Below are 25874 nucleotides of genomic sequence, written 5' to 3'. Positions count from 1 at the left end.
ATTCTGTTGTGTGGTGTATGAGATGTAGTAATTTAAATAGATTCGCATATTATTTTTAAAATGTAGTCTATTTGATAGTATATTTATATCATTTGTAATTGTCTGAAAGGCACTCAAATATCTTTCAAATGTGACTTGTAATCTTTCTGCTATCCAACGCAGAGAGAATGTCATTACCTACTTTTAGAAGAGTAGTTTCAGTAGTGTGGCAAGGGCGATATGCAGATTGTACCTTCCTAAAAGGACTGTTTGAATTCGGATGAGATACAAACAGGGACAGAACAATCTTTTGTAAGATTTTTTATATGAATGGGAAATTAGAAACTGGGCAGAGGCTTTACAATGGCAGTTTTGAAAAATGATGGAAATTCCCCCGGATGAGAGAAAGGTATTAATAACATCAGTTAGTGAAGGCAATACCGGACCTAAGCACTCAAGCAGCCTTGATGTTGGAATTGGATCAAATTTACATGACTTTGGTGCACTCTTCATCAGGATTATACGTACAAAATCCATAGAGACAGGTTCAAATGCTGCTAATGGTTGCCGCTCAATTATGTATCCCAACTGTATGGTGACGACGAGTCAATTGAAATTGTGGTGTCAAGCTTATCTCTAATGGTTTGTACTTTGTCACGTAAGAAATTTGCAAACATGTCCGGAAGATCGACTGGAGAGAAGGTAGTTGGAAGTGGTGTAGATTTATTCCTTGACATTAGTTTATTAGTAATCTTGAAGAGCTCTTTGCAGATGGAACTTTCCATGATCTTAGTTGTGTAGTGGGCTGATTTCGTTGCTTGGACGATATTATGACATTCTTCTTAGCGGCTTCATAGATTTGCTTATGAATAGTGAGTCTGGTGGAAAGCCACAGCTTCTCAGCTTTACGGCGGTCTCTTTTAGCAGTGCGAAGCTGGTCCCTAACACTGCCATACTATGGAGAACACTTTTGAATTGATACTCTGAACATGGTAGCTGGTGCATGTTTGTCAAGTAATGAACGCATGCAGTTATCGAGTTGTTCTGCGGTAGGAGGTAAGCAAGTTGTTAAGTTAGCTTAGATGTCGTGCATTAGTTTGGTTCTATTTATCATACGGAGGTTTCGCTCAGTAGCAGATAAAGGTGGAGGTTTAGGGACTGATACGTCAAGATGGTGTATAATGCAGAGGTGATCTGATGCAAGGTCATGGGATATCAGTGAGGACCGTATAAATTTATCATCAGGTCTATGAATAATCCAGTTTGAAATGCGAACCGTGTTTATAGGTGGGTTGGTTAACTGACTGTTTAAGGTTGAAAACATTAATGGAATCTATGAGTTTTTATGTATTTGGGTTTCCAGGACAGTCAAAGTGAAAGTTGAAATATCCAAGAATAACCAGGTTGCCGCCTATCGAATTTCCTTAGTCCAGGAGATTCGGAAACTGCTCCAAAAAGAGAGAGTCAGCCAGCTTGTTTTTTTTTCTACTAGGAGGAGGGCGGTATACGCAGAACAAATGGACTGACCTTTGCTCCAGTGTGAGTATGGTTTGGACTAGTTCAAACGATGTGTGGTCGAAATTAAATGTTGTGGTGTGGTTAAGACATTTTATCATTGTGTTCTTTGTGATAACAGCAATTCCACCTCCGCGAGAATTACGGGGAATGACTTAATGGAGTAACTAGTGGGTGTTAGACCCGCACACTTGGTCTCATTGCCTGATATTTTAGCTATGTTTCTGTCAGGAAAAAGAGGTCAATATTCTGGTCGTTGATAAAAGTAACTATTTCTGTGTTCTTTTCCGGTGGTCCTACTGACTGGTCATTGAATAATACAATATGCAGAGGTATCTCATGGATATCTGACATAACGGTTGACGAATTAATAGGGATTTGAATTAGATTTATTTAAATTGGTGAGCCGATATAAGGGAGATAATTAGAATTATCTTTCCTGTTCTACGCCAGCTTTGAAGCAACGTTTCTTTTTTCGCTTCTGTTTACATTTAGGTAATGATGAATGTAGTCCCAGTTCGTTTAGTCTAGAGCGCAATTTAGCGTGGAGAGCCAAAGAGTGATCATTTAAAGCAATTAATGAGGGTCCATGGTAGCATAAACGGGTTGACTGGCGAGTATCACGTGATGGCGGTTTGTTACAAAACAGTGGAGTAAGACATCTGAGAAAAAGTCTAATTGTTCTCATTTCCAAAACAAGGAGATGAAGAAACACATACGAATTTAACAACCAATACATAATGAACACAATAACGTAGATGAAAAACAGGCAACAAGCACAAATATCATGAAAACGGCAATAAAAAACGGAACAGCTTCTTTAATCCTGTTAAGCGATAGCAACCATCTTGTTCTATGTGTTCTGCACATCAACAAATCATGTTTAGTTCCCAGGGCCGTAGGGCCAATTTAGGTTACCTTATGAGCCTGAGACTGGGGATTGTGTGTCACATGACAATTCTGTGGCATAATATCCTGGTTTGAAAGCCTTATAAGGTTGAATAACTGATACCGATCCCACGTCAAATATTGTGACCATTACTAAAAAAGGAATCATTAGAAAACCACTACGATCTAAATAATTGCTTGAAAACACCTTTAAATGACTAATTAAAATATGCTGAAATAAATTTGACCGCCTCTGAAAGTTAATGTCCCGACCTAAACCATATCAGGTTTGAATAAAATATGGTATCAAATATTGTAGCATTTAGGATATCCATACACAAAACACCACCGAAAAACTTAGGTATTTTCATAATAACTGCACGATATACTTTAAAAGGGTCTAGCAGAAAGTATCATGAAATGATGATTTCACATGCTGGTTATAAATAATTGTAATGAGTCATCAAATGTGGGTACCATTACAAACAATTGTAGAAGCTTTTAAGATAACATAATAACAAGCCAATCTGAATTGTCTCATACCTAAATGGAGAGAATGCATCCTGATATGAAGGTTTTTCAATTTTATACAAATGATGATGATATAAGATATCATATTGTTAACAAGCATCAAACTAAATAAATTATGCCGATCTTTTGCTTTTACACGGATGTCAACCTGTTGAGTAATCCAAGGCTGAATAAGGCATCTTATTGTTTATGTTTTTGTTTGCAAACTTATTCTTGAATAATATAGCTGCATATTTTTTTTCTAAGCTGTACATGTAACTAATACCGCTACTACTTCTACTACTACTACTACTAATGATATTACTTTGTACGTACGCAATTTTTATGAGTGTATTCAAATGACTGGTATATGTTATATTGATTTACAAACATGGGACTATTAGGTAACAGCTTTGAGGACTTATTTCTCTTGACTTTGATGAATGCCATTTAAATCTTACCTCCATTGTAGTGGCAGTCCTTTATATTAGCTGTAAGCTTCACGATCACAATCTGCATTGCCAACATGTTCCATGCAGGTGCTTTCATGTGATCAATTGTTAAGTGAAGTATCATTGCTGTTACTGTATATGACACTAATATATACTTTAAAGCACCAACCGGTAGATTAGTTAATCTACTCCCAGTTATGTCACCATGATTTGCAATGCATCTTACGTCATGTATGCATTTGCGAAGGTCTTTGACAGTATGTGTTAGCCGATATTCTTGCCTAATAACACCACATGATGACTGACTCTCTGTCGCATATGTTGAACTAATTGGTTCCCGGAGTCCATTATGTACATAGTTCTTAAGGCTGGTTCTTCGCCATGGCAAGTTTCTATATTATCCTCATGATTAGGGCAACCCTGTGGTTCAGTTTGCGCACGAGTGTCACTATGCACTTCTAGGTAACGGTTGACCGATGCATTTATGTGAAGGACAATTCTCTCATCATGGTACGAATCATTTTCGCCTTTACTATTGGGACCCCACTTGAAGAACTAATTTGTTCATATTTGGTGGCAATAAGTACATCCATGTAGCTGTTGTCCAAATTATTTTGTTATTACAGCACCACCTGCTGGTACAGGTGTTGTAGTTGATTCCATGTGTCTTGAGAATATAAAATGTTGGTAAGGTGTACTCTTGCCAACCTTCCTGCATTAAATCATTCCTTTTAAAACAAATAACACAATAAGGTCTGAGACTGCTCAACTGGCTGATATCTGCCACGCAGCTAATTGAAATAGCAGTGGTTAATTAAATTAGGTCTATTTACTTTACTGCCCGTGGTCGCAATTGCTTATTTAATAAGCAAATTTGCTTGAGGGATTTTCATTTGTTTTTGTCTGCATCAGTGTTTGATAGCACATTATCCGTTACTGTACTGAACTGCCCTATTACAAGATGATTCTGTTAAAGTTGTTTTAATTCTGTCTGACACTTTTTGTAGAGTTATTATAATACTTTTCTCTCTAGAGAGGATTGCAACACGTGGTTTAAAATTGACGTAACAATATAATAACTGTGTCCAGTCTTCAAGCTATGATAAGATGGTCAAATGCTGTGTGGTTGTTGTTAATAAGATAAAGATTCGTTAAAAAGGAGCCTCAATGTTTTATTTCCAGTGTGGCCATATTGTGTTGTGTGGTGTATGAGATGTAGTAATATAAACAGTTTTACATATTTTTAAAAAAGTTAGTCTCTTTGATTGCATGTTGATATCATTTGTAACTGTCTGAAAGGCACTCAAATGTCTTTTAAATTGTGTAGTCTTCTTCTCATCTGTCTTTTTAAATGTCATTAACATTACTATATGATAGAGGCATTTGTTCAAGAACCCCATGTCAATATGACAGAACGTTCAGGAGAAGCAACATTAATATTTTAAAGATGGGCACTGTGACAGTTATTTGAATGTCAGAACAGCACCATTGTTTGATAAACAAATTAGATGTGACGTACTTTGATAAAAAAACCACATATATCATATCACTATCCATTTGGAGTATTAGTGGTAATAATATTTGGAAAATATCAAATATGCATCATTTTCATTTGCAATTATCATGATGTAACAAGACAGCTCTTATTAGAAACCATTGTTGATATCACCATCCATTACGGCGGATTATCAATAACAAGGTCTTATGTATAATATATCAGTACCATATTCATTTACAAGGAAATTAGACGTCAGGCACTATTTCAATTTAGAACCAAGTAAGCATTTAAAAAATATACATGACCATCATGTAACAAGGATAAGGGGTATAAATTAGACATATGACCTTCAATGTGTCCATATTGGGTGTTAGGTCAGTAACAATTTCAAGTACGACCAACTAGGCATCATGACCAGTCTGTTGGTGAAGTTCCAACAACAATACGTTTGAAAGCGATCACAAGATCGTCAGGATGACCACCATTAAACTCATATTGTAAGTCCGAGAAGCACCAACTCTGCTTAGGACATATGAGACCTAGGAATAAGGGCATACAATTTCATGGGAATCATCTGGATGATGAATGATGGAATAGGATGCTGCATAAGACGTTATGGTCCTTGACTAGCTGAGTATTGTTTCCAGTATAATATGCAATAGACGTGAAGTCTTAATAAAAAAAAAATAGAAACACAATAACAAATTAAATTGATTAGTTTTATTAAGCGTAGTTTATAAAATTGCATTTTGATCACCAAACTATAAATTACCATTGAGTAAGGCTGCAACATTTATCAAAAGTTCTAAACATGGAATGTTTTGCAATAACCAATCCCTCTCCCAATCTACAATTAGGTTTACACCTGGAAGATATTTATATGTAAGTTATCCATATACACAAGTCAAGTCGCCACCTTACGTCGAGTATAAAATTCCAATTTTGATGTCACGTCTTCGTTCGATATCCTTCTTTATGGACACTTTGATAAGAAATCAAATATTGGCACTGTCTTAAGAACTCGCCCTTGTAACTAATTATCACATTATAAAACAAAATATTTTGTGTAGATGAAATTTGGGCCCGTGCTGACCACTGAAGGGTTGATGACACATTTAGATATATTCTTCCTTGCCAATGAATTACGCATTGCAGTATTGTCCGTAGTATTTATCCTAATTTTAATTAATGCATTTGAAACATTTATCTGGATTATGTCAGCTGACACATTTATATTAAATGTATGCACTTACCCACAGGAAGCGTGTAATACAAGAGACATTTATTTATTTAATCAATATTGTCGTTTGGTTTCTAGGTAGGACGTATTAACTCCCACTCGATTGTCCTTTGCGGATTGTTAACTAATTAATAACATATACTTTCTTTTATAAGCCATCGACGGGGCGCCATACCTCTATCAACTTGCAATGGTTTCATGTGTTGTGTGTCTTTCGCTTCTTATGATGACATGACTCATTTCGTTTGACATGTCTTGTTGACAAGGTACTTCAAACAACCTTAAGATCATCATCATATTGCATCATACTGCTACAGACAAGTAAATGGCGATAAAAATGGATAAATGCAACCAAACAATCTGCCAGGACATGTGCATAGGCCACATCTGTAGCAACCATAAAGACTAAGAAACTATGCAGTATCACGCAAACCTGTTTGATTAATTGAGGATGATTCTTATCAAAGTATATGTTGATAAAAAAATGTTTATCGAAGGTCCACATAAGCAAAGATGTTTTATATCATTTCATTGGAATGGCTACTAGTTCCTGCATCACTGAATCAATGTGCATGTTTTATATCATTTCATTTGAATGGCTGGTAGTTACTGCATCACTGACATCAATGGGCATGTTCTATATCATTTCATTGTAATGGCTACTAGTTCCTGTATCACTGACATCAATGTGCATGTTTTATATCATTTCATTTGAATGGCTGGTAGTTCCTGTATCACTGACATCAATGTGCATGTTTTATATCATTTCATTTGAATGGCTGGTAGTTACTCCATCACTGACATCAATGGGCATGTTTTATATCATTTCATTGGAATGGCTACTAGTTCCTGCATCACTAATATCAATGTGCATGTTTTATATCATTTCATTGTAATGAGTGGTTGTTCCTGCATCACTGATATCAATGTGCATGTTTTATATCATTTCATTGGATTGGCTGGTAGTTACTGTATCATTGACCTCAATGGGCATGTTTTATATCATTTCATTGTAATGGCTACTAGTTCCTGCATCACTGATATCAATGGGCTTGTTTTATATGACTTCATTGGAATGAGTGGTAGTTACTGCATCACTGATATCAACGGGCATGTTTTATATCATTTCCTTGGAATGAGTGGTGGTTACTGCATCACTGGTATCAATGTGCATGTTTTATATCATTTCATTGTAATGGCTATTAGTTCCTGCATCACTGATATCAATGGGCATGTTTTATATCATTTCATTGTAATGGCTATTAGTTCCTGCATCACTGATATCAATGGGCATGTTTTATATCGTTTCATTGGAATGAGTGATAGTTACTGCATCACTGATATCAATGGGCATGTTTTATATCATTTCATTTTAATGGCTGGTGGTTCCGGCATCACTGATATCAATGGGCATGTTCGTTTCTACATATTTAGACCTTTGTAAATATTTACAGTAAACTAATCCCTTTACACGTGTAAGTGATGCAGCCTTACACAAGATAATATTTATAAACTATAAAGTATGTCATAATCAATGTATCAGTATGCTTCTCTACAAATATCATAACAAAAATCATTATAAAAATAAAGTTTAAAAAGAATGCTTGCATACAAATTGGTACAAAGTAAAATTGTCTTGACTAGGATTAGCAAGCTTGTTTTATATATCAAGGCTATAAAGTTAAATTTCATAAAAAAATATATTGACAGCAAATTCAATGATGCAAACTAATAATAATCTACAGTGAAAGCGAAATATTCAACAAAAGCATGCGAACAGGCTAAATGTAAAATTTAATGACAATACCAATTACATTCGATTTAAAAATAAAACTAAATGAAGGCCTATATTCAATATAAGTAGAAAAGTTATGGAATAGCTACAAATATGATGACTGTGATACTATATTACTTACACTACTAAGTTCTAACTATGGCACTAGTACGACCAATGAAAATATAAGTCACTTCTTCAAACCTGTATTACATCATTTGAACAAAGTATAGTATCAAGTACAGACATTAATTTTTTGTCCACGATAGCACAAGTATTATGGTAAAATTATGCTTATCAAACAGATGATTGTCTGTGGCAGGTATTCTTAAGCTATAAAAATATTTGTCAAACTGATGGAAATATTGCTCCCATATTCTATGTCGGAGCAGCACTAATTCTGTTTAAGGCGAATGAGCCCTTGGGATGCTTTATACAGTTTCATCAGAATCCTCTGGACAATGGATAATTGAATAGGGTTTTGCATAGGTTTCTTTGATCCATGACCAGTATATAAATGTAAACATCAAAAAAGAATATGAAAAGAATAACAAATTAATTAAAACATTGTACCAAAGACAAATTACTAAATCCAATTTTAGTCACTGAACTGGACTAAATGAAACTGACTACGAACTCAAACCTTGCATAGATTATTTGGTCCATGACTAGTGTAGTTAATAATACGCATTGTTTGGAATATAATATGCAATAAATAAAAAAACGTAATAGCAAAATAAAATATAAAAACAGTACCAAATTACAATGGAAAAGTATTTACAAAATTAAACTTTGATGATTGAACTGGACATTAAATGAGCTTATTTTGTTAGTCTGCACTATTTATCCAAATGTTTTAGCGTGTTACAGTTTCCACTCACAGTATCCATGTGGGTGTCTCTAATAATAATAATAATAATAATAATAATAATGATAATAATAATAATAATAATAATAATAATAATAATAATAATAATAATAATAAATTGTACATAAAACAATATCAAACATTATATGATATATTACATGCAAAACATTATATTGATTTTCAAATATGGGATCATTAGAAAAAAATATACTTTTCAAAACATACAACAATTGTGAATATTCATTGCTCTTGACTTTGATGAATGGCCTCTAAAATTTGTCTTCCATGTTCATGGATCCAGTTTCTTCGCAAATACTTTTATCGGCAAGAATTTGTCAAGTTAAAAGCATTATCTTTGCCATTCCTGTATAGTTATCATGTTCATTGTCCTTAAAGACTAGTTCTTCGTTATGGTAAAGGTTTTCCTCCAATATTAGTGCTACCTAGTTGCTCAGTATCCATGTGAGTGTCTCTAAGAATTTTCAGGTAACGTGCCAGGTGCATCGACGTCAAAGGACACTCTTTCCTCATGACAAGTCTCATATTTGTTGTTACTGTTAGTACCACCGGGTGGATAAATTTGCTCATCATTTGTGTGTTCATATTCTTCCATGTAGGTGTTTGTAGCACCATCTACTGGTTCAGATTTTGTTGCATAATTGTAAGGCTCATTTTTGTTGTTGCCATTTGTACCACCCGTTGGATCAATGTGCACATCATTGGCGTCATCATACACTTCCATGTAGTCATTTCCACGGTTAGCACCACCTATAGGTTCATTGTTTGTAGGCGGTTCCAGGTAGGTGTCATCATAAGCGTAATGGTAAAGCTCAGTTTTGTTGTTAACATTAGCAGCATCAGTTGGATCAATTTGCACATCATTGGTGTCATCAAGTACTTCGATGTAGTCGTTTACACTATTAGCACCAGCTAAAGGTTCAGGTTTTGTAGATGGCTCCAGGTAGGTGGCATCATATGCGTAATGGTACTTTGCGGAGTCAGCTTGATTAAACCGAGCACAATGAATGTTTATTTTCAGTAAACCTTGCTGCATGTCATGTTCCGCAACAGACACCATATCGGTTATCTCCCTTGCTAACACACGGAAGGTAGGACGATCATGTGGGTCATCTAGCCAACATTTCTGCATGATAACATACCTGAAATAGAGAGATGTTACTTTGAATTGATACTAAAGCAAGAGGCACAAGCAGACCCGATATTACTCAAGTGAATGATATTTGCCTAACAATGAAATGAAAGAGTGTTTGGCTACTAAACCATGGTCGGTATACATTTCTTCCAGTGTTTTTCATTGCATATGTCATGAACAAAATTGTTTAAAATTTATCCAATACTTTTATCATCGTTGATGTGAGATGCCACACCACTATTCTTTGGCATTCTTAAGGGTCTTATGCCATAATGTTTTCTGTCAAAGTTGGTCGAATTCTATTGGAAACTTTATGCGAAAGGTTTATGTAAATGAATTTGTTCCTTTCGCAATGATGCCATATATGATGACATATTTCAACTAATTCTTTCCTTTGAAAAGTAAATCCATTTGAGCAGGTGTTGATGAGAAACATTGAAAAGATTTTGTTTAAAAACATTAGTTAAATCTAATTCGGCATTGGCATTTTTAGAAGGATTCTATTGAATGGTGTATTAAATGTTATCTGAATGTTTTTCTATGTTATAGCAATGAGAACCAACCTGGATACCATATTAGCACTATTTGTTTCTCCAAAAGGCACTTATTACAGTATAATTTCTTTAATAATTGGTCGGATGTTGCTCAACAATTTTGTTGTTTAGTAGAATTATATTAAATGTTCTCTAGTTTTAGTAACATCGGTCATACTTGATCGCGGTAAGTATCTATTTTAAAGATTTTAAAAGGCTTTACAACTGAATATTTACTGTTGAATTTTGTCAAGATTCATTTAGCTGTTTCAACATTAATTGATGGCACCCATGCTATGTGGTGGACTAGCAAGTGACATATAGAGTTAATGATTAAAACAAACATCTTGATGATTGTACGTAATGATTGGAATAGGTTGGTATAAGAACATTAGCTAAACATTGCTGGCATATGGCGTGATACAGGCAGTGTGAAAGACATACACAGATAATTGTCCAGCTATATATTTTACTATTCATATATTGATATTGCAATACGTTTTTTTTAAGTCTGGCACACTGTTCATCACCTAGTTTGTATTCCCTGTGATAACATACACTGGGTTTTGCACTGGAGAAAGAAAAGGCAATAAAGGCATGATCTCTTCATATGTTTTCATAATGGAAACAATGTCATGTGTGTCTTCTGGTAACAAAGGTCAGGGTGAAAGATGGTGGTGGTGGCAACTTCAAAAGTTCACCAAGCTTCATTTTGTCAAACTACAAAGGGTATAACGAAATGAAAAAACTGACTGTCAGACTGTGCTCCATATATGTTTGTCGGAACAAGTTTCCAATGACAATATGTGCTAAACAACGGAAATTTCTTCTGCACAGCCAAAACTCATTTTAGCTCACATGGCCACAGGGCTAAGTGAACTAAGTTAGACCCTATTTACTGTCGATTTATCACATGGACTAACAAAACGGAACTGTTCTCTGCACATCAAAAATCATTTTTAGCTCTAACGGCCATAGCGCCAATTTAGGTTATGGTATCACCCTGAGATCTGTGCTTGCGTGTCACAAGACAGCTCTGAGGCATAATATCCTGGCATGAAAGACTTATTAATTTGTATAAATGATACCGATCCAACAATAAACGTGGTGACCATTATTAAAATAGAATGCCTTTAATCCCACTACGATCTAAACAATTAATCGAAAACACTATTAAATGACTATGTAAAAAGTGGTGAAATGAATTTGACCAACTCTGAAAGTGAATGTCCTGACCTAAACCATATCAAGTTTGAATAAAATATGGTGATCTTGTATCCAATACTGCAGCTTTGGTGCCCCCACATCCCAAACAGTCTTCAAATGGCATTTTATTAAAACCTGCAAGATAGAATTTACACACTTTGAGAGTATCCTGAAATGATGACATCACATGTTTGTATTAAATAATCCTAACCAGCCATTGAATTCGGGTAACATTACAAAAAATATGAAAACACTTTTGCCAAATTGGGAAGAATGCGCCCTGGCATGAGGGTTGTGCAATTTTATACAAATGATGGAGCTATCTCATCAGATATAGCTGCTTTTAAAAAGGATATATACCTTTTTACCAGTGCTCGCAGTTGCATATCTTATATGCGAAATTGCTTGAGAGCTTTTCAAGTGTTTTGTCTTCATCAATGTTTGATAGCACATCATCAGTTCCTGTACTGTAATGCTCTATGGCAGAATGCCCTCTGTTACAGGTGGTCCATTTTTGTCATACAGTTTATATACAGTTATTTTAATACTTTTCTCTCTAGAAATGGTGGTCATACATGACTTAACATTTGAATAACTGTGTACATTTGAAAAAAAGACATTCAAGCTATGACAATTTCTGCAAAGATGGTCAAATGCTGTTAAGTTAAGTTGTTGTTGAACAGAAAACGTTAAAGCTTGTGCTACATTTAACAACATTTGCTGCATTTTATGGTCGATAAACATTCGTCAAAAAGTGTCTAAATTCCTTCTGTCCTGTGTGGTCACATTCTTTTGTGAGGTGTTTAAGACGAGTCATTTAAATAGTTTTGCATAGTTTTAAAAATGGCGGCCTATTTGTAACTGTCCGACAGGAACTTAAACATCTGTTAAATTCAGTCGTCTTCTGCTCAGCAGTTTTTTAATCTCGTTTGTTTAAATGTTTTCAAATTTTGGGAATAACAGTCATATTTGAAAGCTGATTGGAATCAATGATTCACATGTTGGCGTGTGTCTGAACATTAACGAGACTATAACCATTATGTGGAAGCATGCATTTCGAGAGGGGATTCAATGTTTATAAGTTGGCTGTGTCTGAACATCACCGAGACTACAACCATTATTTTGGAAGTATTCATTTCAAGAGGGGATTCAATGCTTATACTGCATTAAGCCATATATTGAGCAGCGAGAGATCAAACCAGATTTCTAGAGATATAGCAACGTAATATTGTGTGATGGGGTGAAACGATTCATCGGTATATTGATGCATTTATATTTTATTATAACAATACACATATTGATACAAGAGATGGAGAATCGATACAGAATGATACATAGCGTATGTAAGTTATTTTAGTCCCCAGCAGCAATGAATAATTATTAGTACTTAGCCTTATTCGTCATTAAATGTACAATTAATCTGAAACAGCCTTTGCAGTTCTATGCACACATGTTCATTAGTAAAACGAAAAGAAGTTTGAAAATATTCGTTCGCCGTCTGCAAATTAACTCAGTTACATGTTTTGCAATCTCATATGCCCCACCCCATTCCATTTTAATTATTTTAACCCAGCAGCATGATCAGCATATATAATACAATCCAAGCGTGTTCCAACAAATTTCGCGCAAAAGTTATTGATATGTAGTACTTAAACAAAGATGCTGCCAGGGTGTTTAATAGCACAATTCATGCAAAATTTGTACGAATTTGCATACTTGAAGAACAGTGATACGCGAGAAATCCCTCAAATTAGTTGAACGTCCCACATATGAAAATGTTATCGGTAAAGTATACCATTTTTATTTAACCGTTCTTGTCACAACATCCGTTTCTCGGGTAGGCTGCTGTTTACACAATGACAATCGTGACATGACTTGATGTTAAAGTAAATTTGATTGGCACATTGTGCCCTGGAATGAGAATTATGGTGTAGTTTGAACCTTCCGTGTAGATGTTTTTCAAATGCGTGTTTAAAATGCGTGATACAGAAAACATACATTGTCTGATTCCCGGCATGGTTCATTATGTTTTCGTTAGGAAAATACTTGCTGGTGATAGTGATGATACCAACAATTTTTAAAGTAATGAAGTATATTGGATTATTGCAGCTGGGAAAGTGTTAATGGAGATACCAGTGATTGATTTTGAGCCGACAAATGGTGTTAAATATGAGTCAGCTGTACTTTTTCGATAGACAAAAACAGAATGCATGATGGTCAATTTCCATTTCAGTGGTATTTCGAAATTAAATATACAAATTGCAGAATGCTCGCCATTATTAAAATACAGACAATTTAAAAGTATAATACAGTTTTCATTTTTTATCAATCATATTAGTTCTGCGGCTCATATACTACAAAGACATTTATCCATATCAGAGTTAAGATAAACTGAATAAATAAGGAAGCAAACATTAAACTAAGAAGTAAAGATATTTTTTTGAATACCTCTGTATGCACAGACTACAAAAATGACTAACTAAATATCATAATACAGCGTTATGGAACAGATCGGAAATCTGGCATGGTACACAGTAAACAACTGATTCAAGAAAGTAAAATTTTGTTAGTGCAAAATTCTGTGTTGGAGTAGATGTATCCAAAAGATAATATCCATGATCTCTGGAAAATTTAAAATAACAGCCACAAAGATCAGTTCACCAAATATTTAAGCTGACAAAGCTCGCTATGCATATGCCCTTCAGAAGGAAGCACAGACAAATATTCATACACTGATAAGGAAGAGAGTATACTCAGCAGTAATTTAACAGATTAATACTTATATAACTAGAAGTGACATCTTTTGATTTCAGTAGAGCTGGTAGATAGAGAGACAGATATTAAAGTGTTAGGTAAATATTGAACTATGATCATTTCCTCCTCCTCCTTCTGTTCTACTCTCCCCTACTATCGTTGAAAGAGTTCTAAGTCTTCCTCAAGAAAAACCCTGGCAGCAACTATCTTTAAATTGTATAAATTATTGCTTATGGGGAAAAAATTGGAATTTCTCATTTTATGCAGAGATATTTAACCAGTGAAAGAAGGTGCTGAAAGAATAAATACAATTAACTCAATTTAGAAACGGGGCAGATTTTAAAGCGCTCAAGTTTATCACTTGTGTAAACAATTTAAAAAGATATAGAACATAACTGGGTGTTGTCGATAGTGTTTCCTTCTTCAAAATAATAAATACAAGTACGTTTAGCCGCAGCAGTCTTTTACATCTGGAGGAAGTACAATGTCATAGATTTTGTTATTATTCATCCTCATTCCAATGCCCAGGTTTGTACTAGATGAGATTTTCTTTGCACGAGGAAATTTCTTTATTTTCTTCTGTTTTGAAGATGAGATAGTAATGTCTTCCAATGTAATAAAATGTTTTCAAAGCATTCATGCCGTGCAAAATAGAGGATCTGGTGGCTAAAGTGAGTTACGTGGAGCCACCATTGAATTGCCTAAAACGCTGAATAAAACTCACTGACATCCAACAGGTAGTCTGTTTGAAAGTTTGTCTGTTTTCTTGTTATCGATGAGAATTGCATATAAATATATGATAACTATATATCTATCTATAATGTGCATACTGAAAGCACAACCAGTATGTCAACATACATAAAGGGGAACCATCTACCTTCCAAAGATGGAAAGACTATCAAGTTCTTAGGTTTATCGATATGTATCGTATCGCAAGTTGTGTATCGTGAATCGTATCGATACGTGGAACAGGTGTATTGTGTCACCCCTAATTGTTTGTGTTGGTAAAATTAATTGGCCTCCATCCATGTCCGATATTGCTAATGCTAATGCAGAGAGACTCCGATGTCCCCATTGATGATTTCAAATACCAGGAACAACTATTATGATTATTTTGATGACAGTTAAGGCTGTGAAAAACTGTGTTTATACCCATTCGTGCATGTGATAGCCCAGTCCTTCACTAGTGTATGCACACGTCTTTTTCCTAGATTTGTATTTTCTTTACTGTTAACAGATTCGAGATATTATTTTTTATTTTCTTTAAGCTTATCATATTGAAATATTTTTGTTCCTGTCATGAACATATGCAAATCTGCATATATTGGGCTGACACTCATCAGCTCAATTCGCAAATATTTTTCAGTTGCTGCCACTAAACTACTTGTGTGTTCATTAGAACTTTCAAGACTGGACTATTGTAACTCAATTATGTCTGGTTCATCTCAACATCTACTCCAGAAACTTCAAAAAGTTCAAAACACAGCTGCTCGGAGTACCACGATCAGAGCACACCTACCCGCTGCTCTGTACTCTACACTGGCTATCCATTCGATCCAGAATCAAGCACAACATTTGTTCTCTGTACTACGTTTCGATGGCGGACTCTAGTCCAACATACCTATCCGACCTCACCCTTGTCTATACACCAGCAATATACTTAGGCTCCTCTTCTGACAATCGTGTACTCATTATTCCCACTACGAAAACGAAGTCATAAGGACAACGTTCTTTCGCATACCAGGGCCCAGCAACGTGGAATGAATTGTCCACTAAACTTAGACTCAAAGACACAGTGATGCCATTCAAGAAAGTGCTTAAAACTCACTTATTTCGACTGCAAGAACAAATATAAAGACCTAATAATGTTTCCTACCTTGAATATTTCAGCATATGTTTTATGTTTTCTAATTTCATAGTTTTTTGGGGGGGCCATCATATAATTATATACGTTTGTTATGTTGCCTAATGTTTTAAAGAGCTTAGAGCTTCTACAAATTAGGCGCTATACAAAGTCCTCATTATTATTAGTTTCATTATGATTGTCATAGTAATATGTACCTTACTTTGTAGGAAGACTTTCATATGAAGATAATCTGTCCTGTTCACTAGGATTGTCATATTGATGTTCCATTATATTTTGTTACTCATTTGCTTCATAATACATTGTGGAACTTTGTTGATATTTTGTTGCTGCTTAGTGTGAAGTTATGTTACATGTGTATGTTGCAAAGAGGCTCTTTGGTTTGATTGCAAGTGAGTGAGATATATAAACCATTTGGAAGGAATAGTTTTCACATCTGGATACATTTCATTAATTTTCCTTACTATTGTTTATTTAGCGTCACTGCAAATATAGTTTCTTGTCAATCGTCACATTCATCATTGTATTTTTCTATCAGAATGATTTTGTCCAACTTGCCCGTGAATTCAGTGTCAAACATTAATATTGCAATCATTGCTTAGGGATAGCTTTTCAAAGTTATACCTCTCACCCAGGTTTAGATTACACTGTACAATTTCGTATGTGACAGTCTTAAAAGATTCCTTAGTATTTTTAGTTTAGACATTGTGGCCATATTTTATCATAATTCAACCGGTTTTGTGAGAAAACTTTGACGGCCCTTTGGAATGGTGAATTAAAGTTTATCTATTTTAGTAACATTAACACAAGTAATGGAGGACTGGCATCGTTTTGTATAAATTTGAAAACTCTCTCAGTAAGAATGTAACAAAATTCGGTTGAAATTTGTTTAACAGTTTTTGAAAGACGTCAGGTCAGCTAGTATTGTTAAAGCAATGCCAGTGTTTCTCCACTATACTTCATTAATCTAATAATAAATAAATAAATATATATATATATATATATATATATATATATATATATATATATATATATATATATATATATATATATATATATATATATATACATGAGATGGTTCGCGGTAATAGAACAGTCTTTGATAGTTTAAACAAGATTTACATTTGCAATCGGCTGCCTAATAGTGCTGATAACAGATTGTTTCCTTTATTATAAATCATTTCAACATAAAATTCAAAGCTTTGTTCCAACCTCACAATGGAGCAGTCTAAGACGAATCACCCTGCCAAGATGGTTACCACGTGACACTGTAAAACGTCGTTAAGACTAATGTGTGTTACTTTGGCCTACATTTTACTAACCATAAGTTGACCTACATGTCACTAGTCACTAACCCACACATCAAACGGAAATCGAGCGACTGTATTGTCGTGAAGCTGCTACACGACCAGGTTATACAGCTACTACATGTTTCCCACCAGATCAAACTGAACAATTTGGAGCAGAAGTGAATCTGATCTAGAACAAAATCGCAGAATATCGTCAAGGTAGTTGGAAGTCTCAGACATAAAACGGGCTCTGAATTTCAACATAAATATGTCCATAACTATAATGATAGTACTTTGACTAATGTTACAATCAAATGAAGATGGCCTTAATTGGTACACTGTATCATTAAATGCGAACCTAAAAGATCTTTTAGGGGGCTTCTGTTTTGGAACATGGATGTTTCACACCATAAAGATTTAAACTAATCGAGAATTATATTCTCTTATGATGTTAAGAACCAATCACCACGACATCTCTAAATAGAGCTCATCGTTTGCCTGAAGCAATGACATCTCTGAATGGGTCACCTGGGATGCTGGTAACAATGACAACTCTAAATTGGTTCACTTGGCATGAATGCAACAATGATATATCTAAATAGGTCCCCTGGAGGCCCTGGAAAACAATTTGTAAGACATCGAAACGTCAGTGCAAAGTCTTTCCCATTCCTCTGTAGTAAAGGATTTAAGCATTATTCCCCACCACTGACACGTGAAAAGGGCCTCGTGCAAATAGCATCATGTTCATGGGCGTTGCAAGGATGGCATCATTTTCTGTGTGGGTTCACACTAATGGGTAGAGTAACTGCAACTGAACCGATCCTTCTTTATCCACCTTATGTCATCGTTTCATTTAGAAAGCAATTGCTTCTTTGGAAAAAGCCCACGTAGGACCATTTTCCTGTTTGGAAGTTACTTACGGTATGTCAGGTTTCCATTCTACAACTTTGGCAGAGCTCTAAGATTATGGGCATGTACAATGTTTGCCTCTTTGGTGGCTTGTTTCCAAACGTCCTCTAATTGACCGTGGAACAGCAGGTTAAACGACAGTGACTGTGATCAAAGTGAAGTGTGGCTTAATATGTTCCTAATAGAAGGTAAATATAGATATAGAGTCATCCCTTTCTACAAGCCACAAGTTCACTGACAATATTCTGCCTTTTTATTAAAACACATGTTCACACGGAAATAATGACACTGGGCTACAACACAAAATATAAAAATTGGTATATTTTCTTACAATTTGTCTGGACAGTACTGAGGCTGAGGAAGTCGTCTCCCTTTCTGCAAGTACCGAGCGATGTCCCAGTTGTCAACATCAGGATATGGAGTTACCCCCCTTGTAATCAATTCCCAAAGAACGATTCCATAAGACCACTGCAAAGAACAGAAAATACAATTTACACCATTATCATTCATTTACTTTAGAAATATGTGAGTAATACTTATAAACATGTCAGTCAGAATCAAGTACACAAATAGCAATGAAGCTGATTTCCATGAAGGCTAATCTGTTCATGCATACATATTATGGCACAAATGCAAGTGACTATATACTAGTGTATTACAAAATTCTGAATATTAGTACACTGTATAACACAGTTGTTTATTAGTGAACAGGAAATTTGCAATTCCCTTCAAAGTACTCAACATGCACCACAACACATGTCCATGTTGCAAATAGACTGGAAAAATGCACTTCCATCCGAATGAAGGATTTCATAATTCATCTGCCCCTCAGTAATTCTATGATAACATAAATCAGCACAAAATCATTTGTAGCTAAATCAGAGCTGTGTAAAAGATATGGTAATGTTCTAATGCTGTACTCATTCAGGAAGTCTGTCATGATGTCAGATTTATGTGCCAGTATGTTGTCCTGGAATAAATGGATAACTTGGGTAGCAGTGCATAACAGATGACTTTGCAGTATTACGCAGCAATTAGCCACACTTTCGGGGCATTACAATGACCAGTGATGCTAACAAATGTCTGAGCTAGTTTGTGGACGTCTAGGCATTTTGCATCGTAACAACAATGCAGATAAAACATATTTACATTGAAATATTTGGGGTCTCTGAACGTATTCTCCAATCAAAACTATTTTCTCCTTAATTCTGTGTTCAAAATGGGAAATTCGTGTTTCATCAGCTGGAATAAGTTAGTTTAAACATCTCAAGTCACATCGTTTGATATTTGGAGATAGGAATAAAAAAATGTTATAGTATAAGAACACATTTAGAGCTTGTTAAATACTCTTTTTAAATCTATCATGTACAATTTGAACCTTACGTGAGAAAATAACGGCCTCTATCGATGACACAAGACAACCGAAGAATTTTACTTCAAACTTCTCCCGGTGTATTTCTTAAAGTTTCAGCTGCTACTAAGGTCGAACGATACCATGGCAAGAGTAATTTGAACAATTCTGCTATAACTGTTTAATGGGTGAGTATCCAACTATCGTACTACCACACATTTATCCATTTGTCTGGTTGTCCATTATCATTCACACTCTCGTTTCTGGACCCAAACTCGACAATTCTTAACGATACATCAATTAAAAGCTCTAAACAAATTACACTAGTGGTAAAGATGTGTTTGATCAGTTTCAAGATTTTGATGAGTTTTTTTCACACTTAGCTATTCAGATCATAACTCTAAAACTACCGATGATATCACTGTTTTTCCCCACGGTGATTACACGGAGTGCATACTCTTCTCTATTAAATTGATCATCTGTAACATATTTAAGCACAATATCACAAACACTAGTATAATTAGAGACATGAGCTTTACATAGTTTATCAATTGTTACAGACATTAATCTTTGAGCAGTTCATTATGTTATACGCAGATGACATGTCCAGATTTGTAGACATTACATTAATATTTCAAGGAACCACACTTTTTATAACTTTCCAGACACAGCAAATGGTTTGACAATGTTTTTAAAACTATTAAGGAACAAATGGTGGTCCAAGCTTGACATTGCCACGGGGAGGGGAGTGGCACACAAGCTAACAATTCCTCTACAATTGCCCCATATGGCTTGAGTCTCTGATCGCCTCTGTCAACTAAAATCCACCTCCTGGCCTTCGCGAATGGCTCAGCTTCGATGTCTGGCGGACCATGTTTCCACTAACAGGAGAACGAGTGAAAGCAGGCCACTGGTACCTTAAAACCAGTCTTTTCGGAATGGGACTCGTAAACCTTGGATGTAGCTCATCTAGGAGAAGGAAAACTCCGAAACCAAACCCTCTGCTGCCTTGCAGCTATACCCACTCACGGGAATTATCGGCATTCGCCGTTCCCTGGGGTTGACCAGTTGCATGGAGAGAGTTATATGCTGCATGATTCTCCATACCACCCTTCCCAGGCTGGTAGTTTCACTGTAGAGGACACTAAAGCGTCATTTTAAGGCGTCGGCACAACAAGGGAAGTAGCAGTTTACTGGTTCTAAGTCAAAGCTCGATTGGCGTAGAGGTTGGCACCTGGGCTGCTACACACAGTAGGAGAGATCATGATGTTTCACTGGACAGCTACCGCCCACCACAAGCTGGGCAGCCCCTAGTCAGTAAGGTGCTGCCTACCATGGTCTGCCTGCTTCACTGGGTTCATGGAGCTTAGAGAACAATCTCAACAAGTGGGATGAAAACTCCGCGTCAGACAAGACTCAGAGAAGAAATAAGAAGACACCAGCTCTTCGTTTCGTCAGCTGGACCATCAGGACCATGTGTCCTGGATTCACCGCTGACCTTCAGCAGATCGACGGCACACCGTCATTGACAGAGAATTTTCCCGACTGAACGTCGAAATTGCCTGCCTCCAGGAGACCCGACTGGCCGACAGAGGCACCATCAGGGAAGCCAATTACAACTTATTTTGGCTCTGGGACCGCTCGGATGAACCTAGGCAGCACGGTGTTGGCTTTGGTGTAAAGAACACGCTAGTAGCCTTCATTGACCTCCGTCATCAGGTGCTGAATTGATTCTTGCCCTCCGGCTGTCAACATATTCAGCATGTACTCCTCAACCCTCTATTTCACCCATGAGGAGAAAGACAAGATCTATGAGGCTCTGGATCAGGCAATATCCTGTATTCCCAATACTGAAGGGTTATATCTACTAGGTGAATTATATGCTAGAGTGGGAGCTGACCCCCTGTATCGGCTCTTACGGAAGGGGCATGATCAACGAGAATTGTCAGCGACTGCGGGAGATATGCTTCTCCTACAGCCTATATGTGACCATCACCTTCTTAAAATGCAAGGAGATCCACGAGGTGTCATGGAGACACCCACGTTTTCACCACTGGCACCAGCTAGACCTCATCATCACCAGGCATGCGGAACTGGACAGTGTCCTCATCATTTGTATCTATCACAGTGCCGACTGCGACACGGACCATTCTCTCATGGCCAGCAATGTGCGAATAATACCCACGAATCTGTACCAGCAAAGAAGAAGGGTTGCCCACGCATCAATACATGCTGTGCAAGCAGCCCAGAAGAAATAGCAGTTCATCAGAAAACTGCAGGAATCTCTCAACAAAGCGACACCTGATGACCTCTTCGACTCCAAGTGGTCCCACCTATGTGACGCTATGTACAATTCAGCCATCACTGCCTATGGGAAGAAGGAGCACAGAAGGAGCACAGAAATCACGAGTGGTATGAGGCCAAATGGGAGGAGATGGAGCCCGTGACGAAGAGGAAAGCCCTCCTGTCATACAAGGCTGCACCTAGCCCTAGTACACTACAAGTCCTTAGCACTGCCAGGAATAATGCCCAGCAGACAACCTACCCCTGCGCCAACACCCTGCCGAAACCGGGGATGCAAGAGGCATGTACAAGGGTATCAAGAAGGCGACAGCCCCCCCCCACACTCAAAGACCGCCCTCTCAAGTCCAAGATGTGCGAAGTCATCACAGACTAGGGGAAATAGCTGCAGCGATGGGTTGACCACAATCATGAGCTGTATGCAACACAAAACATTGTCACCCACACCGTTAAGCAAGATCATCTTAGACAGACAAATGAAAATCGGTAAACTTATTTTGTTTTTATTTTATATGTGGAGAACCTGAAATAATTATTGTTACAGCATTGTTTCATTTGTTTTTACACAATTTTGGTTAATTTTGACTTAGAATGTTTTTAGTGACAAAGACCTTGTTTTTACGTTTTAGCACAACAGCTGAGGTACAACAATATCATCATAATACGGTAACACTGTAATCGTTACCAAGGTAACGTCTTCATATGTTCATATTGTTAGAACACGTTTGATGAGTCATCGTCTTTACATTTCATTGTAAAACAATATAATTGCAATGAACTAGCATAACTATGTCTCTGTTGAAAAGAACGCAAGTCAAGATGGTAAATTTGTGAGGGTTATTTGAGAAAGAAATGCTTGTCAGGATATTATATTTCTGAGGGTTAAATGTAAACTATTTTGAAACAAAGACGAAAAGAAATTTAACGAATTGTTGAAAAATGTTAACAAACTTAATATTTTCTTATTAAAGATGTAAAAAAAGACAATAATGTTTTTTTTTTAAATATTATATATCTAAACTGATAAATGAATGAATACAATGAAGTTGACATTTTAATCCTAACAGTGATTTCTGCTAGTAACCCAAATTATTCTTCTTTTTGATATTTCTTAAACCTGCCAGAAATGGAAATTACTGACTATGCCTTTATTTCTTAAACTCTGATCTTGGGATTTAAATAACACCCCTAACCTCTGACTGGTACCTTGCCATTATGTAGCCTTATAATATCTTTTGAGTTTTCTTTTGTCAAAATTATGTAATATTTCTATCTTAAATCTAGCAAGTACATATGGTATGATTATCTGCCTGAGGCTCATTCCTAACAGACCTTTATATATGCTTATAGGCTTGTTGTTCAATTACTTGTATGCCAGTGTGATAGAGTTACTCATAGGTAAATTCAATTTATACCACATCTGATTTTGAGCTGTAAGTTCCTTTCCCCAAACTCTCCGGTGCCATCCACCTAGTGGGGAGTTTGGATTTCTTGTTGTCACTGGTGTAGTACCCCGTCTCGTAAATTTCCCTGGATAGACCAAAATCTGCCACCTTCACATTTAGTTCTTCATCCAACCTTTTAAAAAGTAACAGTGACAGAGAAAGATCTAAAAGCATATTTAATATGTACTAAAATGTTTTTTATATTAAGTCTACATGCTGGTGAGAAAGGAGATAAACAAGTTATGGTGCTCACTATATTATCTGATCAATGAAAAAGACAAAACAATGTAACTTTGTTTTAAAAATATAGAAACATTACAATAATTCTGACAATTAAGCATGATAGTAAAAAGCATGATAGTAATATCTTGCATTAAGCCAGTTAATTAACATTGTTTTCAACTTTTAAATTTTTCACCCTTATTAACATTTTTGCCAATTGTGTTCAAAGACTAACTACAAGTCTGTGTGTACTTCTCAAAACTTTTAGCATATTTTTTTCTTATTTTTAGAGCTGAGCTTGCACTATCGTGGCATGTTTGGACAATCATATTTTTTGAAATCATCTCTGTTAACAAAGGTTTTAATCTCTTACATTTTTTAAAAGCTTAAACTTGCAATAGAAACTAAACTTCATAGTGAATATAGTGAAGACACATGTTGTATATAGTTTGAGAGACTTACATGCAGTTTCTGGCCGCTAAATCTCTGTGGACAAACTTGTGATCTGACAGATATGACATTCCCTCCGCAATGCCAATCCCAAATTGAATCAGATCTGTAACAGTTGGGGTCTCGAAGACAGAAAGACAGAAAAATAAAAAGTTTGAACTATGTTAAAGGGGTTGGACTCCTCTGAACACCGTAAAGAAGACGAAATGGAATCATTGCTGATAGCAGTTTTGCTTTCTAACTGTAATTGTTCTATTGGGTAAATCTTATATCACTAAAGCAAGTCAATATTCAAAAGTAAATGGACGATATTAAGCTTGATGGATATCAATTACACAGTAAGCAATAGCTCTTATATGTGGAATATCAATTACACAGTAAGCAATAAATCTTATATGTGGAATATCAATTACACAGCAAGCAATAGCTCTTATATGTGTAATATCAATTACACAGTAAGCAATAAATCTTATATATGTGGAATATTAATTGCACAGTAAGCAATAGATCTCATATGGGGTTATTTTTGAATGTTTACTTGGCAATATCTACAAAACTATCATATATCTTACTATATCTTAAAACTTTATCTGGTTGATATCAAAGTTGTTGTATACTACATATAATTATCATAACGCATGTCGTTGATTGTACAAAATTTCAATTCTGCAAAAATTAAAAACAAGAATTAAACAAAAAACTTCCGCCAAGCAAGATAATTTTAGGGTTAAGGCAAAAGGCTTACATGTGTATCATCCCTGATGTAGGACAGTAAATCACCGTGCTCCATGAACGGAAGAACTATCATCGGTATCTCATTCAGTTCTAGGCATATCCCTAAAAGTCGTATCACATTGGGATGGTGGAATTCCTTCATTATCATAATTTCTCTTAGAAATGCATCGACGTCGATGTCACGCAGATTCTTTTCTGTGAACAGTGAAAATAAAACTGAATATATGTACATATATCAACATTTCAGGAATTGCGGTTTTGCTTTGAATGACATGACATATACGTTAATGGATCAACAAAGACATGTACGGCTGGATGGATCTGAAGAAGTACTTAGACCGAATGTACTATTTAGTACTGAATCATGCACAGATCATCATATAAATAGTATATTTAATTTTATTACCTTTGCTTAAGTGACTAGTCCTACATAAAAATAACACGAACACAAAATCAAACTTTCAACTCCATTATCGGGCATCTTTAATTTGTGTCCAAAGATGAAAGATAGGAGCAGGCACAATTTGATATGAATAAATTTGATACAATTTTGGTGCAAGAAACTTGTGAAAATTTTACTTATCGTATTAAATGCTAACTGAATTTGTTAAAATTAGCTCTTGTGACTTGACCAATATAATTTGATGAAAATTGAAACCTGACTTATCAAGTAAGACGGAATAAAGGATAAATATATTAATCTCAACAATTCTCATAATATAATGCATTAAGTAGGATCACATGTGAGATATTGACAATAATGTTCCCTTCAATGATCATAAGGAAATACATAGATTCCCATAAATACATATACTGTGAAACATATTTTGTACGTTTGCTATTCTACGATATTTCTCAACGTATATGATCATTCAGAAAACATTGAAGCAATTACCATTCATAAGCATTCTCTTTTTCTCTGTCTCTGTCTCTTCCAC

The 25874-nt window shown here is 35.7% G+C and overlaps 1 protein-coding gene across 2 annotated transcripts in view; it reads right to left on the bottom strand.

Moving 5' to 3' along the window:
• Positions 1-5547: 5547 nt before the first annotated feature.
• The window catches only part of LOC149803922 (hepatocyte growth factor receptor-like), a 222033-nt gene continuing 201706 nt past the window's right edge, over positions 5548-25874 (bottom strand). For both annotated transcript variants that reach the window (XM_089953736.1, XM_089953737.1), the window contains 5 exons: positions 24947-25131; positions 24214-24323; positions 23500-23662; positions 18764-18900; positions 5548-9884 (listed from right to left, as the gene is read on the bottom strand). In XM_089953736.1, coding sequence (XP_089809862.1) covers positions 9197-9884; positions 18764-18900; positions 23500-23662; positions 24214-24323; positions 24947-25131 — 1283 coding nt within the window. In that variant the 3' untranslated portion in view covers positions 5548-9196. The remainder of the gene's footprint in view (positions 9885-18763; positions 18901-23499; positions 23663-24213; positions 24324-24946; positions 25132-25874) is intronic.

This window comes from Sinohyriopsis cumingii, chromosome 3, assembly GCF_028554795.1.
Source record: "Sinohyriopsis cumingii isolate HCF-2022 chromosome 3, ASM2855479v2, whole genome shotgun sequence".
NCBI classification, from domain to species: domain Eukaryota; kingdom Metazoa; phylum Mollusca; class Bivalvia; order Unionida; family Unionidae; genus Sinohyriopsis; species Sinohyriopsis cumingii.
The sequence above is the reverse complement of the archived record's forward strand: the minus strand, read 5'-3'. Positions and strand labels throughout refer to the sequence as shown.